The sequence below is a fragment of the Silurus meridionalis genome, chromosome 18 (genome assembly GCF_014805685.1).
Source record: "Silurus meridionalis isolate SWU-2019-XX chromosome 18, ASM1480568v1, whole genome shotgun sequence".
In the NCBI taxonomy this organism is placed as follows: Eukaryota; Metazoa; Chordata; class Actinopteri; order Siluriformes; family Siluridae; genus Silurus; species Silurus meridionalis.
The window spans coordinates 24,128,806-24,148,547 of NC_060901.1; the positions used below are offsets into that span (position 1 = coordinate 24,128,806).

The window sequence follows — 19,742 nt, forward strand, 5'->3', positions numbered from 1 at the left end:
TAACCATTGACTGGATATTTGGTGAGATAAGATTGGTTCCTCTCAAGGTTTCTTCCATATCATCTGAGGGGCATATTCCTCACCTCTGTCACCACCAAAATTTATATTTATTATATCTATTCCTGTAAAGCTGCTTTGGTGCAATGTCCATTGTTTAAAGTGCTCAACAGACCAAACTAAATTGAATTGAATTGAATACCACGTGTGATCTACAGACTTTCTGCTTGAAGAATGCCAAAACCTTCATAAATTGCTGTTTAAACCAGTTCAGCATCAGTATTATACAGTAATAAAAAAGTAAATGTTTAGCCGCCCGCACTGGACCTCTGTGTTTTTCATTATAATGTAACACAAACACAAAGTGAACACTTCAGCCCTCTCACACTGCTTGTGTGTGTTATTTGTTTTAAAAGCTTTGCAATCCCAGCTCCAGTTCAGCTCTGTAGAATGGAATGTCTCCGATTGTCTCAGTTACATAAAGTTGCGGCTAAACATTTACACAAAGCCAGGCTAAAGACATTTCATAACTCCCCACACTTCATAACACCCTTCAACCACTTTATCTCTGTAAAGCTGCTTTGTCACAATGTCCATTGGTAAAATCGCTATACAAATAAAAATGAATTGAATTAAACTTTATGTTGCCATTCACACATTGATGTGAGTGTGTTTGGGTCATTATGAAGAGACACTTGGAGGTTTTGCACTCCAGCCAGTTGTATGGGGAAATTGGTTCCAATGAGCCGCAGTCCAGACATGATTGGATGGTGTTGAAGTATGGAATTGCAGCCATGTTGGTGGAGTATTTCTATAACACATAATAAGCCTCAAACCTTCTCTGCCAATCAGGCAATCTGCTAATATCTTCTTTCCTTTTCTCTGTCTTACACAAGTCCTTCTGTTAGAGACAAAATGTGAACTAGGACTGATCCGTAGACCAGTCATTCACCATCTTGTGTGGTTTTACCAGTTTGTTGCATAAAAACAAAATGAAAATGCATTTGTCTTAAAAACCATAAAAAATGTATAATGGATGTTATAGGCTGCTGGAGGCTCCACAGAGCAATAATTCCATTATATGATGTAAGAAACCTTAGAATCCATGAATAATTTCTGCAAAAACAATGACGTTGCGTCTTTTTTTTTATTTGTATATAAGAAATATTTGTTAGTATGTTTATGTCGGAGGATAAACAGACACTCTATGGACCAGTATACGATATGTTCTCATATGAAATAAAACAACCCTCGTAACACTACCCATCCATACTCAAGACTTAAATTAATGAACCGCTGATGTTGATTTGTTTTTGTACAAGACCAGACTCTGTAGCCAAGAAGCGATCAGGGCGCAGAGCTGCATTCCTGTAATTAAACCAGACGCCAAGTCTTTATGCAATCAGTAACAAGTTTTCTGCCGAGTGTTTTACATTTGTATACAGAAACCACATTACAGCACTTACCATGTTAAACACTGGTGCCTCATGCTCGCATGAAGCTAAAGAAATCCACTTTCACTCTTTTTTTCACGACTTAAACCAGCTTCAAACGTATGGAAGCACAGAGTTAGCAAAATCTATTTAAAATGTTCAAAATATTCAAAATCGAAATGTATTTCTGTATTTAAATGTACATTTCCATTACCAAGTTTGGTGGAAAAGGAAAAGAGATCATTTACATTTGCCATTTCTAACAGTAGTTTAATATGTTTAATATTTCATACCAATTGTAATGTTTTATAAGTTGCAAAATTAAAATTAAAATGTATGACCCATATGTGTAACATTAAATGGTAGCGAAATGATAACATTTAAATTTTATTTTTTCTAAATGCATTTAGACTCACAGTTAGGACATTTAGGATTGCATTTTAAAGTATATAAGGACAGTGTGACAGCAGTGAAGTGTGCAGTAGGAACGACAGACTGGTTTATGGTGGAGGTTGGACTGCATCAAGGATCGGCTCTAAACCCTTTCCTGTTTGCAGTGGTGATGCACAGGTTGACGGACGAGGTCAGACAGGAGTCTCCGTGGACTATGATGTTTACGGATGATATTGTGATTTGTGGTAAGAGTAGTGAGCAAGTTGTTGAGAAGAGCCTGGAGAGCTGGAGGTACGTGCTGGAGAGAAGGGGAATGAAAGACAGTAGGAGTAAGACAGAGTACATGTGTGTGAATGAGAGGGAGGGAAGTGGAGTGATGCGGTTGCAGGGAGAAGAGGTGGAGAAGGTGAAGGAGTTCAGGTACCTGGGGTCAACAGTGCAAAGTAATGGCGAGTGTGTTAGAGAAGTGAAGAAAAGAGTGCAGTGAGTGGGTGGAGAAGAGTGAGAGCAGGAGTGATTTGTGATAGAAGAGTATCTGTGAGAGTGAAAGGGAAAGTTTATAGGACTGTGGTGAGACCTGAGATGTTGTACAGTTTAGAGACAGTGGCATTTAGTAAAAGACAGAAGGTGGAGCTGGAGGTAGCAGAGCTGAAGATGTTGAGATGTTCGTTGGAAGTGACGACAATGGACAGGATTAGAAACGAGTTTATTAGAGGAACACTGCATGTAGGACGTTTTGGAGACAAGGTGAGGGAGGTGTGATTGATATGATTTGGACATGTTCAGAGAAGGGACATGGGGTATATCAGTAGGAGAATGCTGAGGATGGAGCAGCAAGGAAGAAGGAAAAGAGGAAGACCAGGGAGAAGGTTTATGGAGGTTGCAAGGGTGAAGGTAGATGTAGTTTGAAAGAGGCAGATGTGGAGACAGAGTAGTATGGAGATCTGGTGATCCGCTAACGGGAGTAGCCATAAAAAAGAAGTATTTGAAAGTGTATTTATAGTTGAGCACGCCCCACCAAGCACTGCAGTAGCAAATTGCTGGCCCTTCAGAAAATCCATTGTCTTGTCTGTGAGTGACGCCCCCCGATTAATGTACTAGGACACGGGGTAAAGACCTGCCATTTCTGCTTCGACATTCTACACATAGCAAATTAATATGGTTAATACATTTTCATTTCGCAACTTATTCGTTAACATTCGCATGTAATTTACATATTGAAGCTACTGTTGGGAATGGCAAATGTAAATTTAATGTTTATATTTACATTTTGCCCCAAACTTTGCACATTTATCAATGGAAAATGTCCATTTTGAATATTGCATTACATTTTACATTTTATCTGCATTATATTTTAAATAGAATTTTGCTACCTCTATCCTTCCATACAAACCTTCAGCAAACACAGTGTTGCTGACAAAATATTTAATTCATGTCTGTGATGTACTTACGAGAAAATTATGTATGTGTTGAGTTCCATGAAGTGTTTCTCAGGCTTTATAAAAAACGTACTGACTAAACAACACTGTTTTATATGATTCACTTCATGAGCCAATGTTTCTTCAGGTCAACATTTAGAACACTATGAAAAACGACGAACTCCAACAACAACTCCACATCCAAACCATCTGTTTTTCCCGTCTGGCCGAAGCTACAGAGCACCGAACACCAGGACGGCCAGGCACAAGCACAAATGTTTTATGCAACTTTTAATTTATTTTTGTATTTTTCCATGCAATATCACTTTATTTGTTTAGGGGTGACCCAAAATCGAATTTGAAGATTCCATGCCTCGTGGCGCAGAAAGTATAAAAGAAAAATGTCCACTAAACTTTTATATTATTATTAAATAGACCACACTGCAGCAATCACATTCACGAGTCCTGATTCTGTGATGATTATGTAAACATAAAAATAAGTAGCACAAGAAGTGAATACTGTATATTGTACACATTTCTGCTGTTTTTCTGATGCATTTGCATGAGAATCTGGGTCGTGTTATTTGTGCAGATTACAGATCCAGGTACGGAAAGGAAACGAAAGAGGTTTTTTAAAGTTTCATCTGAGGTTAGGAAAATATGTTTTTTTGGCTATGCTCAGAAATCAAATTTCATTCTCATCACAACACTCGTATTGGATCCTGAACATGAAATACGTCCTTTATACGGGCAAAACACCTGGACAAATAATTCTACATATAATCCATGCTCGAGGCAGTTGGCTTTAACCGTAAACGACTTTAACAAAGAGACAAGGTAACAAACTTCCTGTGTTGCGTGACACACCCCTGTGGGATCTCTGTGGAAAACAACGGAGTGGAAAGGATCCGACAAAGCAATGAAGAGTGGGTACAAACCAGGTATCTCTCGTCGTCCTTCATCCGAGGCGTGCGGATCAAGTGATTCTGCTCGCCCCTCCAGTCTCCGAAGCGGCGGAAAAAGTAGTTGGAGAGAAAGCGGTTAATGGGGTCTCGGATGATGTTAATGTAGACAGGCTGCTCCATCTTGAACCTGAGGAACATCCCAGAGACTATAGACAGCCATTGGAACCGGATATCTCAAGGGTCAGTGTGAGTATTGAATAATGTCGGGCTCACCTGGTGAAGTTGAGGAAGTGAACATGCCTGGTGTAGAGGAAGGGCTGAGGGATCGTGCTGATGTTCTTCATCAACTCCATCTGATGGACAAGAAAACACATCACATGACGTACACATAGAAGTAAATTAAAACGGCTCCACTCCATTTTCGTTTTGGTTGTTTTGGGTTTTTTTTTAATTCAGCCTGGCATTTATGATTTTTTGAACAAACACACAGGCTACAAACTGAGCAGCGCTAACGTCCAACTCAGCTTCCAACACAAACACACATTACATTACACATCATGAAGCATTTAGCAGCATGACGGATCCATTTAGATGCCGTAAAAGACGCCATCAGTCCCTTCAACTCGAATCAAAAGGGACATTTCTTGTAAAAAAAACTCAAGTAACATCCTTTTATACACCATTACTTAATCCGTGTCATGGATTAAAAGCATATGGTTTAATACATATGCAAATCACACATTCCTTTGATATTATAATTGATACAAAGACTGAAACAGCTCAATCAAACCACTCAGGAAACTCTGATAGTGATTTTCTAAATAATTACATTTAGAATTTATTTCACACACACACACACACACATATGGCATTTAGCAGATGCCCTTATCCAGAGGGCATATTTCAAATATCTTATTTATTCAAAGGTTAAGGGCCTTCCTCAAGGGCCCAAAAGTAGCACCCAAGTGGTGATGGGTTTTGAAATCATAAGCTTCTGATTCAAAATCCTATATATTAACCACTGAGGGAACAATACTACAAGTCATAGCATGTGGTTCTTGTAAGATTATGTGACCAATGCAAAACAAACACACATTTACACAGTGTGTGGTTGTATTAAGTATTATAAGAGTAGTTAATGAACAGGGTTCAATCTCTCTCTCTCTCTCTCTCTCTCTCTCTCTCTCTCTCTCTCTCTCTCTCTCTGTCCTACTCAGTCCTACTCTCTCTCGTTCTTAAACACCCCACCCAATCGTACAAACAAACTCTGTAGCCACAGGTAGTAACATCTGCAAGTCATTTCCTGTACACCTGTGGTTACTCCGCTACTTATATATATATATATCTTATTCAGGGACAATACTATAGGAATGACACTCGGATATATTTTAGAGTAGTCAATATAAATTTTGTATAGCAATACAGATTTACTGTCCTCCAAAAATAATTCAACATACATCCATTAATGTCTAAATAGCTGGCAACAAAATTGAGTACACCCTAAGTGGAGATATACTGGCCGCTCCATTACCTTCAACATGGTTGTATGTCGTATAACTATGCAAAGCCACTCGTCCTGTTCATCATGTTCTTGTTTTTGTCTGCTGGACAGGACCATACAAATTTGTGTATCTTCTATTAGAGCAATTAAAATGAGAGAACAATTCTCTCAAACTGAACACTGGATGTTTAAAACGGCACCTCATGTTAAAGAATCTCTGACGATATGATAATTAGAATTGTTTCTCTCCACAAAGATGCAGAGACTGTAAGAAGATCAGTAACATCCAGAAACTGAGTTACAGTACAGTGGTCAGGGTCATACAGAGGTTTACAAGACTGGTTCCAGACCTCAGAAGGGTCCGTCAAAGAAGTTGAATCCTCGTGCTGTGTGTTAGGTGCATAAGAATTACTGTAATCATGTCCTGTGGTCTGATGAGACTAAGATAAACTTGTTTGGCTCAGACGGTGTCCAGCATGTGTGGCGATGTACTGGTGAGAAGTACCAAGAAAATTGTGTCTTGCCTACAGTCCAGCATGGTGGTGGCAGCATAATGGTCGGGGGCTGCATGAGTGCTGCTGGTACTGGGGAGCTGCGGTTCATTGAGGGAAACATGAATTTCAACATGTACTGAGAGATAATATAGTAGAAAATGATGCCCTTCCATTAGAAGTTGGGCCGAACAGCAGTTTTTTCAACATAATAATGACAACTGCATTGCTGAAGATGAATGTGATGGTGTGGCCACGTATGTCTCCAGACCTGAACTCTGTGGGGCTCCTCAAGATAGACAGAGAGAGAGAGAGAGAGAGAGAGAGAGAGAGAGAGAGAGAGAGAGAGAGAACAAGTGAGAGAAACAGTAAGATGTGAAATGCTGGTTGGTAGAAGGATCATATTGCTCAATTTTCTAGAAGAGAACAGAAAGGTATGTTTGAAAGCTGTGGTTAAGTAACTCTCAGTGGTTCAAAAGGTCCAGGCAAAAGTTCACTGGTCAAAGCCAGTCTGATGTTCATAATTTATTTACACGCATTCAAACACAATTAAGCGCTTACAACAACAATGAAGCCCAGAGGTGTGTGTAATGCCGAGACAAGAAATACTGTAATTCCATGACTGATGGTCAATGAGGAAGCAAGACCTTAAAAACAGCTCGGTGTTACAAAATCCGCTGCTTCTCTTCACACGATACAGGCTGAAACAGCTTTACATATTTGATGGATCTCAGGTCCAGATGTAATTTCCCACAGATTTGTTGGTCTGATGGTAAAATATTAACTCCTGGCCTGTCTGATAATTGTTTCCACATTGAAGACTATTACAATTATATTCGTGGCGTTCGGCAGAAGATTTTATTTAGACCAAGGTTTCTGAAAATTAGTGAGAAAAGCAAAGTGTATTTTGCTTTTTGTTTTTTTTTTTAAATAAAAGTGCTAATTGAAGACTGCATGTGACGCAGTTGCTTGGACATTAAGTGGAAGTTTGTCTGTTTGTCTGAACAGAAAAAGTCTTGAATCATATCTTCCTTGTACCCTGAGAGACTGTGGGTCCAGCAGCGGAGTGAAAGAGGATGGAGGGATAAGTGGAGTTGTGGTAGAGGATGGGGGTATGAGTAGAGCAGCAGTAAAGTATTAAGGGAGTGTGTCGCAGTGGTAGAGGATGAAGAGATAAATAAAGCAGTGGTAGAAAGTGGAGGGATGAGTAGAACAGTAGTAGAGGACAGAGGGATGAATAGAAGCGTGGTAGAGAATGAAGGGATAAGTAGAGCAGTGGTAGCGGATGGATGAGTAGAGCAGTGGTAGAGCATAGAGGGATAAATAGAGCAGTGATAAAAGATGAAGAGATGATTGGAGAAGTGATAGAGGATAGAGGATTAATAGAGCAGTGAAGAGAAGGAAGGAAGCAATGAGTCAGTGGTAATGAAGGGAGGGCTGAGTAGAGGATGGATGGAGTGTGTTGCAGTGATAAAAGATGGAGGGATAAGTAGAGTAGTGGTAGATGTTGGAGGGAAGAGTACAGCGGTGAAAAATAATGGAGGGATGGATAGAGCACTGGTAGAAAATGGGCAGATCAGTGGTAAAGGATGGGGAGTGTCTTGCAGTGATAGAGGATGGAGAGATGAGTAGAGCAGTCATAGAACTGCTCCAGTGGTAGAGAATGGAGAGATCAGTGGGCAGTGACGAGTAGAGGTAGAGTAGTGGTAGAGGATGGGGAGTGTGTTGTAGTGATAGAGGATGGAGGATGAGTAGATCAGTGGTAGAGGATGGAGGAGTATGTTGTAGTGATAGAGAATGGAGGGATGAGTCGATCAGTGGTAGAGGATGGAGGAGTATGTTGTAGTGATAGAGAATGGAGGGATGAGTCGATCAGTGGTAGAGGATGGAGGGAGTATGTTGTAGTGATAGAGAATGGAGGGATGAGTCGATCAGTGGTAGAGGATGGAGGGAGTATGTTGTAGTGATAGAGAATGGAGGGATGAGTCGATCAGTGGTAGAGGATGGAGGGAGTATGTTGTAGTGATAGAGAATGGAGGGATGAGTAGATCATTGGTAGAGGATGGAGGGAGTATGTTATAGTGATAGAGGATGGAGGGATGAGTAGATCAGTGGTAAAGGATGGAGGGATGAGTGATAACACACACCTTCACATCCACTACACTGGCAAAACTATTGGAACACCTGACTTTTCCAGCCATGTGGTTCTTCCCCAAACTGTTTCCACACTCCAGAATCTAGTGGAACATCTTCCAAGAGGAGTGGAGGCAAATGGGAACTAAACGTGGAATAAGGTCTTCAGAAATCACAAATTAATCTTATGATCAGGTATCTTTTGTCATCATTATGATCACAATTCAATTGTATCTGCAACATTTTATGCATTGAAGCTGTAGGACAAAAAAGCGATTCATCACCAATTTCATCACAAAATAACCATTTCTTTTTATTTGATTTTGACAGCTCATAGTCTGGTGTCTACAAACATTTGTCCATATATCATTTCCTCTTGAAACAATACAGTCACCTGCAGGGGTATGAGTAAACCTCCTTGATGAAAATGGCTCTGTCTCTCCCTCCCTTAGAAAATCTCTCTTTCCATTTCTCCTTCTCTCCCTCTCTCCCCTGTTCCACCTGACAGCAGGAGCTTGGGATAAATTTCATTAAAACATTTCATGAGACATATCGTGCCTGAGCACACACACACTGTTCATCTCAGTGCAACGCTTGAGTTCCTTCCAAAATGAGTGAAACAATGTTTTCTTATTCTTTTCAAGTGTGTGTGTGTGTGTGTGTGTGTGTGTGTGTGTGTGTGTGTGTGTGTGTGCTTTACTGAGACCTGTTCTGTGGTTGAACAACTTTCATTCATTTTATTCATATAATTCATTTAATCAAAAATTCAACAAAAAACCCAAGAAAAACAGGAAACAATCCAACACCATCAAACTAATTCTGTAAGACGTATAGAAGAATTGTGAAAAAACAAACCTGTTTCATAAAACAAAACGTTTCCTCACAATTCAATCAAAACATTTTCTGTAAAAGATTGTAGAAATGACTTCTTCTTCTTTTTTCTGCTTCTCCCATTAGGGGGCGCCACAGCGGATCATCTGTCTCCATACCCCCCCCTGTCCTCTACATCTGCCTCTTTCACACCAACTCCCTGCATGTCTTCCCTCACCACATCCATAAACCTCCTCCTTGGTCTTCCTCTTTTTCTCCTTCCTGATGGTTCCATCCTCAGCATTCTCCTACTGATATACCGCATGTTTCTCCTCTGCACATGTCCAAACCATCTCAATCTCACCTCCCTCACCTTGTCTCCAAAACATCCTACATGCGCTGTCCCTCTAATAAACTCATTTCTAATCCTGTCCATCGTCGTCACTCCCAACGAAAACCTCAACATCTTCAGCTCTGCTACCTCCAGCTCCACCTCCTGTCTTTTACTCAATGCCACTGTCTCTAAACCAGACAACATCACAGGTCTCACCACAGTCCTATAAACTTTCCCCTTTCACTCTCACAGATACTCTTCTATCACAAATCACTCCTGCTATCACTCTTCTCCACTCACTCCACCCTGCCTGCACTCTCTTGATCCGCATGTTCGATTTGGCACGTTTTTACGCTGGATGTTCTTCCTAACGCAACCCTCCTCATTTATCCGGGCTTGGGACCGGCACTAAGAGTGCACTGGCTTGTGCAACCCTAATGGCTAAGTTTAAAAGATTGTACAAATGACGTTTTCTAAAATAAAATAAAAAAACAAGAAATGTTTTCTTATAAAGATGTTTCCCCACAAGAGAAATGCTTACACATCGAAACGTTTCATTATAGCAGAAAAACTTTCATACAACCAAAACATTTCCCTCAGATAGTAAGATTTCCTGATTTAAAAAAAAATATATACGAGGGGGAGAGTGGGGGGTGTTTTATCTTTTTATACACACTGACCTGCTCAAGCTTGGTGAGCCTGGTTTTGTTATGGATGTCGGAGGACACCAGATTAAACTGGTGTTTCTCAGCCAGAATCCTGAGGAGCAACACCACAGTGCGACTGCCACACTTGCCTACTCGATTATAGATCACCTGACTGGGAAATGGCAGCACCTGAAACACACACACACACACACACACACACACACACACACGTTAAACAGAAGCATTAGTAGGTAACAAATAAAATATAATACACACACACGTGTGTTTGTCCAGGCAAGTAGTGTGTGTGTGTGGGTGTGTGTGGGTGTGTCTGTGTTTGCCTCTAGTCCAGAGGCACTGCGCACCCTCCTAGAATATCAATTAGGGCTAAGAAAACCTCTAACACACACACACACACACACACACACACACACACACACACACACACACACACACACAGAGTACCTTGTCCTCATCCAGCTGGTGTGTTCATTCCCTCGCTCCCTCTGCTTCTTTCAGTCTAACCCTGTTCTCTCCTGTTTCCGCCACTTCCCTCTCTAGGGGTCTCACCCCGCCAAGGCTAATCAATCAAAGCCCAAAAACTGAATGTTTAGAGTCTAGCCCTGACTTTTGTTTTCGCACAGCAATTGCTGAGAGCAATTTTAGCTGGAATTCTGATGTAATTCGTGTCAGCAGTAATTTAGCACAACAGCGACACAGAAAATATAAAATAAACGTCAGCACAACGCTGCCACGCTCCTGGTCACAATTTAACGTCGTCTTGTGGGAAATCAAAAACATCTAGACAATTCTTCTTCTTCTTTTGGCAGCTCCCATTAGGGGTCGTCACAGCGGATCATCCGTCTCCATACCCCCCTGTCCTCTACATCTACCAACTACCTGCATGTCTTCCCTCACCACATCCATAAACCTCCTCTTTGGTCTTCCTCTTTTCCTCCTTCCTGGTAGCTCCATCCTCAGCATCCTCCTACTAATATACCACATGTCCCTCCTCTGCACATGTCCAAACATCTCAATCACACCTCCCTCACCTTGTCTCCAAAACGTCCTACATGCGCCGTCACACTAATAAACTCATTTCTAATCCTGTACATCCTCGTCACTCCCAATAAACATCTCAACATCTTCAGCTCTGCTACCTCCAGCTCCACCTTCTGTCTTTTACTCAGTGCCACTGTTTCTAAACCATAAAACATCTCAGGTGTCACCACAGTCCTATAAACTTTCCCTATAAACTTTTACTCTCGCAGATGCCCTACTATCACAAATCACTCCTGCTGTCACTCTTCTCCACCCACACTTTTCTTCACTTCTCTAACACACTCTCCATTACTTTGCCCTGTTAACCCCCAGGTACCTGAACTCCTCCACCTGCTCCATCTCTTCTCCCTGCAACCGCACCACTCCACTACCCTCCCTCTCATTCACACACATGTACTCTGTCTTACTCCTACTGACCTTCATTCCCCTTCTCTCCAGCTCAGACCTCCACCTCTCCAGGCTCTTGATATTTATGATGCGAATAGTATTGTGATTTATGGTGAGAGTAGGTAGCAGGAGGAGTATAAATCACAATATCAAACATCATAGTCCCCAGAGACTCCTGTCTGACCTTGTCTATCAACCTGTCCATCACCACTGCAAACAGGAAAAGGCTCAAAGACAACCTTAACCTTGAACCAGTCTGTCTGGTTAAAAACTCCACTGCCATCTCTCCTAAACATCTCCACGCTTTATCTGGTCCAATCGACTTCCACTTTTCATCCTCTAAATAGCTGTGCTCACTTTCCTTATCACTAATCCTATCCACTTCCTGCTTCACCATCTCCACATCATCCAACCTTCTATCTCTCTTTTTCCTCATTCATCAGCTGCTCAAAATACTCGCTCCATCTTCTTAACACACTCTCCTCACTAGTCAACACATTTCTATCTCCATCCTTTATTGCTCTAACTTGCAGCACATCCATCCCAGCTCGGTCCCTCTGCCTGGCCAATCGGTACAAATCCTTTTCTCCTCCCTTCATGTCCAACTTCTCATACAGCTCCTCATATGCCTTTTTCTTTGCTTTCACCACATCCCTCTTTACCTGCTGCTGCATCTCCTTGTACGCTAGCAAAATCTACTCCTATCTGCCCTTACACATTCCGCTCCTTAAAGCCATGCCTTCCCATCCCCTCATTATCACCGCTGTTCCCTTTACCAACATTCCAATTGAAGTCTTCCCCAATTACCAACCTTTCTTTCCGAGGTTAACTCTCCACCACTTCATCCATCTCAAGTCAAGAAGCTTTTTATTGTCATTTCAACCATATATAGTTGAGGCAGTATACAACATACAATTTTTCCTTCTCCTCCATCTCACTACCCATTTGTGGAGCATAGGCACTGATGACATTTATCATCACCCCTTTAACTTCCAGCTTCACGTAAATCACTCTATCAGAAACTCTCTTCACCTCCACTACACTCTTACTGTTCTTCTCCTTCGGAATCACGACTGTCAGATAAGCAAACACAAAAACGTTCTAAAGTTTGGTCTTTTAAACATTAGATCACTTGCACCCAAAGCACTCATTGTATGTGAGATGATCACAGATAATAATCTCGATGTCTCACCGAGACCTGGATTAAACCGAATGATTTTATGAGTCTAAACGAGTCTACCCCATGAGCCCCGTCAGACTGGTCGTGGGGGTGGTGTAGTAACCATTTAGAGTGTCCTTCATAATGTTATTCACAGATTAGGATTCAGGTTTAAATTATTTGAACTGCTCGTTCTTAAAGTTGTATTTTCAGACATACGTAGGAAACCCCTACTATCTTTCGCTCTGGCCACTGTGTACAGACCCCCCCAGGGCACTACGCTGATTTTCTTCAAGAGTTTGCTCGTTTTCTTTCAGACCTCTGGATCAATTTTGATAAAGTGCGTGTAAGAGATTTAAATATTCATGTAGATGATGAAAACGATGCCCTAGGACTATCATTTGTGGACTTATTGAACTCTTTTGGGGTTAAACAAAACATCACCAGACCAACTCATCATTTTAATTCCACGGAGCAGACGTCACTGATATAGATATTTTACCTCAGAGTGATGACGTCACAGACCATTACCTCATATTGTACACATTACCGGTATAGCAGATTAGCCGTATTTCACCACGTTATCGACTTGGTAGGACTATTGTCAGGGACAAACTTACTCTTTTAAAAAACATAAACATTTTTTATCACCACATTATCTGTGTAATGCTGCTTTGAGACAATGTTCATTGTTAAAAGCGCAATACAAATAAAAATGAATTGAATTGAATTGAATTGAATTGAAACCAAAAGCTTAACAAATAATAGAATTTGTGTGTGTGTGTGTGTGTGTGTGTGTGTGTGTGTGGGGGGTCTCATCTTTCTTTCCAAAACATTCAACATTAGTCTCAGACTAATGAAACATCAAACATCTACTTTCTTGTCATTAGTAGGTTTTCTTGTCAGTTCTGACATTAGCTTAAAGCTTGAAGTGTTTCTTTTCACAGAAGACATTTGTGGAATGTAAATACTTTACACAGCCTAAAAATTCTTGATGTGTGAAAATCCTGGTGTGTGTGTGTGTGTGTGTGTGTATGCAGAGTGTGTAAGGCCTGTAACCTGTAAGCATGGTTTGTTTGTTTAGGAAAGGGAGCAGGTTCTCCTGCAGCCGTGATTCTTTAACCCATTTTCTTGGTTTTATTTAATGCAGGATTGGCTGAGGAGGACACTGACACACAATGCCAGAGTTAACAGAAACAACATGCCTTAGGCTGAGCAGAGCATGTGATTAACGTTTGTGTATGTGTTTGTGTGTGTGTGTGGTCTGGGCTTAAGCATGTGTGCTGGGGGGTGTGTGTATGTCTGAGTGCCACATGTGTAAATGCAAGTCTACATTGCAGCAGTGCAGTAACAGCAGTTATGCTAATAACAGTCTGAGATGGAAATTTGTTTACTGAGTTAAAAAACACCACCCGGGCCATGTCGTCAAGTGTGTCTTTTCTCCCTTTACTATGTAAAACTCAGTACATGTAAGTGTTCCATTAAATCTCCAGCTTGGGTCGAGCAGTGATGCTAAATGAACAGCCCTCAAGCCAGGAGAACTCTCACCCCAATCAAATCACAGCTGTCCATGCTTTCAGAATGGGAGGTGCATTCTCTCCTTCTCACCTGTCAATCAGTGCAACACTAGCCAATGAGATCAGTTATATGAAAGAGGGTGGATAGCAATTTCCTCTGATTGTGTTACGCTGCCATGTGATGCAAATCGTCCAATCATGACACTTGTAGTCTACATAACATTTGAACACTTATATGATACAAAAAGTACATAATAATAAGCAGATTCACTAAACTGCCAGTGGCAAAAATGAATACCGTAATTTCTGGACTATAAAGTGCACCCTTATATAAGCCGCACCCACTGAATTTTACAAATATTTTTATTTTGAACATAAATAAGCCGCACCTGTTTATAAGCCTGTCTACACTAATGTACTTTACACAGGCTTTAACAAAAGACACGTTACACACTGTGTAACAGGTGAAATATGTTGCGCTTCCTTTAAGAACATAGCGGTATTTTGGGAATAGCATGCCACTGCATTTTCTGGTATTACTGCATTCTTCCGGTATTACTAATTTCTAAGTTTCTTTGACTAACTCGTAACGCTGTTGCCAAGAAAAATAAAAAAGCACGAGTTTTGGAAACCTGTCTGTGCTTATATGATTTCTGTTGTAACTGGAGTTAGCGAGCTCTCCCTTCACCCAGACTCAACGCGGCTTGTATCTAAACAGTAGCAGACCAAGAAAGTCATTGTTCACCGTCTTCCTTCTTCCTTTCACAACTATTTCTCTCTGGAGTTTATCTTTTGGCATCGTAATGCGTTTAAAAAAATGTTTTTTCTCCCGATGCCGTGCAGCTCAGAACACAGGTGAAGTGCGTTTTTTCGTTTCCGTTCAGAAATGTAATTGGTCTAATGTTATGTCGCTCATTTTTTCGGCTTGAAGTCCAATTGATAAATAAGCCGCATCGTTGTTTAAGCCGCAGGGTTCAAAACGTAGGAAAAAAGTAGCGGCTTATAATCCGAAAAATACGGTAAATGAAAATGACATTATTTAACACAGAAAAAGTGGACAACTAAACCAAAGGAGGTGGTAGCCTAGTGGTATTGGACTTTGGAGCTGAAGGTTGTAAGTTCAAATCCCACCCACATCAAGCTGCTTTTTCTGGTCCCCTGAGCAAGCCCCTTAACCCCATAGCTGCTCAGTTGTACAAAGGAGATAAATGTAAGTAGCTCTGGATAAGGTGCAGCAAATGTAAAACATTTTCCTTAAAACTGCCATTAACTAGCTGTAAAAAGACAACACTGGAAAGATGCCGTGGGGATCCTACGATGCTGTTTCATGGGCCATTACTGTCTGATGTGGTTGAGTCTGACCCTGTCTAATCAGTCCTGCTCTGTCATTATTCCTGCTTGAATACAAGTCTGGGTGACATTTCAAAGCACAGGCACATTAGATTAAATTAAAAGTAAAGTTGAAACCACGGCTGTAACTCAGCTTGAGTCATGTTGAAAAAAAGAAAAAAAATACTTAAGAAAAAAATCAATTTCCGAAAAATGCTCTTTTATAGTCACCAAAAAAAAAATGTTTTGAAGACTTTGTGTTTTCTCAGTGTTGGGTAGTAAAATGGTGAAATGTATTCGAAAACATTAAGAGACATGAAAATAACTTCCAGTTCTCCTGTAACAAGATTTAATGAGAAACCACCACCACACTGTGATAAATAAGCATTCCATGGAATTGTTGTGCTTTTCAGCACATCTACAACACAGTAAACCTCACTGTGATTATTTCCCTATAACAACACATGGCAATCTGTCAAAATTTCTTGTTCATTACTCATGCCATTAATTTGGGTATACTTGATATTTTGCAACTTCCATAAAAATCAGATCAATTGCTGCTCCCTTTTACTTCCTAACTCTTGAAATGAAAAACACAAATAAATCTTTCATCAGAAATTCAAAACCCTCTGAGATTTCCTATAAAAATCCTCTGACTGCCACAAACCACTTACACTGAAGACTGGAGCAGCCAAAAGAAGAAGAAGAAGGATCTGGAATCCACACCTTCTGACTAATGAGAATCTGGAAACACACACCTTATGACAAATAATCTAAAATCAACAGCTTCAGATCAGAATCTAAAACCATTTAGGCATGTATTAACTAATCAGATTTTAGAATGAACATCAACTGACAATTCGGATTCTAGAACCTGCATCGACTGTCCAATCAAAATCTAAAATCAAAGCATCATGACCATACGGAATCTAGAATCAACATATACTGACGGAAAAAACTCTAAAATAAAAGTTTTATTTTTTCACTTTAATGATCAGAATCTCGAATCTATAACTTCTGACTAATTAGAATCTTGAAACACACACCTTCAGTACAATCAGAATCTAGAATCAAGTTCAGGTTGATTTCTATAGTACTTTTCACAGTGGACATTGTCTCAAAGCAGCTTTACAGAACATTAGAATTATAGAACAAATATTTTTTGATCTAAAATAAAATGTAATATAAGTGAATTATGTGTATTAAATAATTAATGTGTATTAATGAATTGTGTGGTGAGCAGCCTGGGTCGACCGTGGCAAGGAAAACCGCCAATATTATTTTTAACAATACTCTTGATATCACTCATTTGGTGAGTGATATCAAGAGTATTGTTAAAATAATATTGTTAAAAAACAATACAAAACACCAGAAAGTAAGAACTACCCGGAATCTGCATATATTAACGAATCAGAATCTGAAGCCAACATCTATTGACTAATCCAATTCTAGAATCATCAACTAACAAATCAGATTCTAGAATCTAGAATCATATATATAGACCAATCAAAATCTAGGATCAAACGGTTCTGACCAATTGGAGTCATGAATCATTATCTAGTGCCTACTCACATTCTAGAATCAGCCTCTACTGACCAATCAGATTCTAGAATCAAAGCCTTTTGATCAATTACAATCTCAAATTCACACCATCTGATTAAATAGAATCTCAAAACACACACCTTCTGGCTAATCAGAATCTAAAATCAGCAGTATTACATCCTGTACAAATTTTTTTATATATATATATCTTCTCCTCTTCTGCTATTTATGAAGCACTTGTAAACACAAGCTGTTCTTTGTCTAGGGCTGTGGCTTGTGAACCTGCATGAGTTCAACACGCTCGAGTGAATCTCAATCACAGAAACGTTTGTCTGTCTCTCGTCTCTTCTTCGAATTTGCCTTTGCCGCTTTTCTCCAAACAACTTTTAGTATTTACAAAACTGAGTTGAACTAATTTGTCTAAGCATCTTTAGAGAATGATTAATAGTTTTACTGACTTAGCCCAAATCTTTCACAGAGATCCAAACAGACAAGACACAACACACACACACACACACACACACACACACACACACACACACACACACACACAGACACGCACACACTCTTTGGAATGCACACAAAGTTGCTAGCTTGCCAGTGCTTTGTGGTGCTGGACTTTAGCTGGCACACGAATGTAACATGATTTAATAAGAAATAAAACCCAAACCACATTCTGCCCGGTTCCAATCCCACTTTTATGCAATCTGCCCAAAAAAGTTACACTGAGGTCACTTCAGTGTGTGTGTGTGTGTGTGTGTGTGTGTGTGTGTGCATGTTTTCACGTCTTTTTATATTTCTGTATGTCATGTATGGAGATCCCCATTTTCAGAGGTGGATTAAGTCGGGTAAGTCTCCACTGAAGGCCCAGGTATCAAATGCACGGCCCGCCACTGTGTGATGGAAATCTGCACTGAGCTTTCACAATTAGCGCTATAGCTTAAAGAACATCTTCCTCGATGCTAAGCGCGCTAGTCAGAGCTTACAATTCGCATCTAGAGCAAATAACACAAGCTCAAATATATTTGTGTGGATATTTTAGCATTCCACAATAGCTGACAGAGGAGAAAGAAAGAAAGAAAGAAATTTGGTCATAGAAACACTTGAAAAGACATTTACACGATGGACATTTCCAGAAAAGCTCGACATCGTTATCAACAGTTGTTAATCGTTTTCATTAACTATTTAGACGTTTGTGTTTTCTTTCCTGTAGAATTTGCACAAAAACACACAATTTGCCTTTATTTCAAATCCCCAGAGAAAAACTTGATGTACAGAAAAAATGCTGAACATGCGGATGTGCAGCTGTGGCTACAGTGAAACGAGATGTGTTAAATTGTGTTTATTTGGTTTCTTGCTATAGTAATGACATTCGTTCTAACTGTATGAGATTCCGGTTTGTGATGCAGCACTCTATATTTGATACTTTGAACTCAAAAAAATGTAAGGTACTATAAAAGCCATGGGGGAAATTATTAATATTATAAATTTTACCATTAACAATCGGCTGTTAGCATTAACGCTGATCAGGCAGAACATTTCCTTTGGCTTTTCACGCGCAAGATTCAAGTCTCTCATATAATTTATCCTGCATTTATTCTATGACCCTTTTTCTTTGGAAAGCCCTAAATAAGATTCATTTCCTTTACAGAAATGTGTGTGGGTGTAGTTGTGTGGTTTTACTGTGGTGATTCAGCAACATGAGATGAGAATTGTAGGCAAAAAAAATGATTTACCTTTGGGACAGGGGGACCGTGATCGTCCATAAATGTAGATTCTCCTAAAAAGAGCAAGAAAAGCAGGGGATTAGATGTTTATTAAATCAGAATGCTAATGAAAGTATATAAAATGGAGAACTGTGTGCATACTGCAGTATATTCTAATATTTAGCCCATATTGGAGTCACAGGAAGAACCATGTCCCAAAAAAAAAGATTAAGTGTAGTAGATTGTGTGTAAGTGGGAGAGACTTTTTTTTTTTACCCAAAGATTATGCTAACAGTTAGGAGTAAAGCGACAAGTCACTTCTTCTTCTTCAGAACCCATAACACATCACGCAACATGGAGTTTCTATATTTCTGAATGTTTTTTGGGGTTTTTTTTGCCCTAAAAGACCAGTTTGCATTATTTCCTGCAGAAAAAAAATCACTAGGAAATCTCATATTTCTCTCTGTCCTGTCAAGAAAATGTTCCAATGTGTTGGTTTCTAGATTAGATTGATCAGATAGTGCTAAATATTCAGTACATGTTTAATTATTTATAGTAGTATGGACAATTTATTTTGATCTCACTTTAACCTCTGTGCTGAATGCGTATCGAGGGTTAGAGGGGGAAATCGAATCGTTGATGTGGTGAAGTATCAGTGAGTTTTGAGAGTCAGAGCTGTAACAGTCACACTGCTTTATAATGTTCACACTGTTCTCAAGCTAAAAGACAGAGAAATAGAGAGATACAAAGCAAATAAAGAAAATAGTAAGAACATCCAACTGGATCATTTATTCATGCTGCAATGCATGTTGGGAGTTTTGTACTACTCTGGCACCCAGCATGCATTGTAGCATTAACGTTTATTAATAATCATTATTCTTGGGTTTCATGTGTTGATTCTTGATGTCTGTGTGTGTGTGTCTTAATGATTATGTAGCTCTAAAGCTTTAGTGTGTAAAATGTTTATAAAATCCTTAG

The 19,742-nt window shown here is 39.8% G+C and overlaps 1 protein-coding gene across 1 annotated transcript in view; it reads right to left on the minus strand.

The window, feature by feature from the left end:
• Positions 1–19,742, minus strand: part of usta (uronyl 2-sulfotransferase a) — a 72,018-nt gene that overhangs the window by 12,907 nt on the left and 39,369 nt on the right. Inside the window, exons 2-5 of the mRNA XM_046874365.1 lie at positions 18,795–18,838; positions 10,096–10,251; positions 4,420–4,499; positions 4,180–4,333 (exon numbers count right to left, since the gene is read on the minus strand). Of these exons, the coding sequence (XP_046730321.1) occupies positions 4,180–4,333; positions 4,420–4,499; positions 10,096–10,251; positions 18,795–18,838 (434 nt within the window). The remainder of the gene's footprint in view (positions 1–4,179; positions 4,334–4,419; positions 4,500–10,095; positions 10,252–18,794; positions 18,839–19,742) is intronic.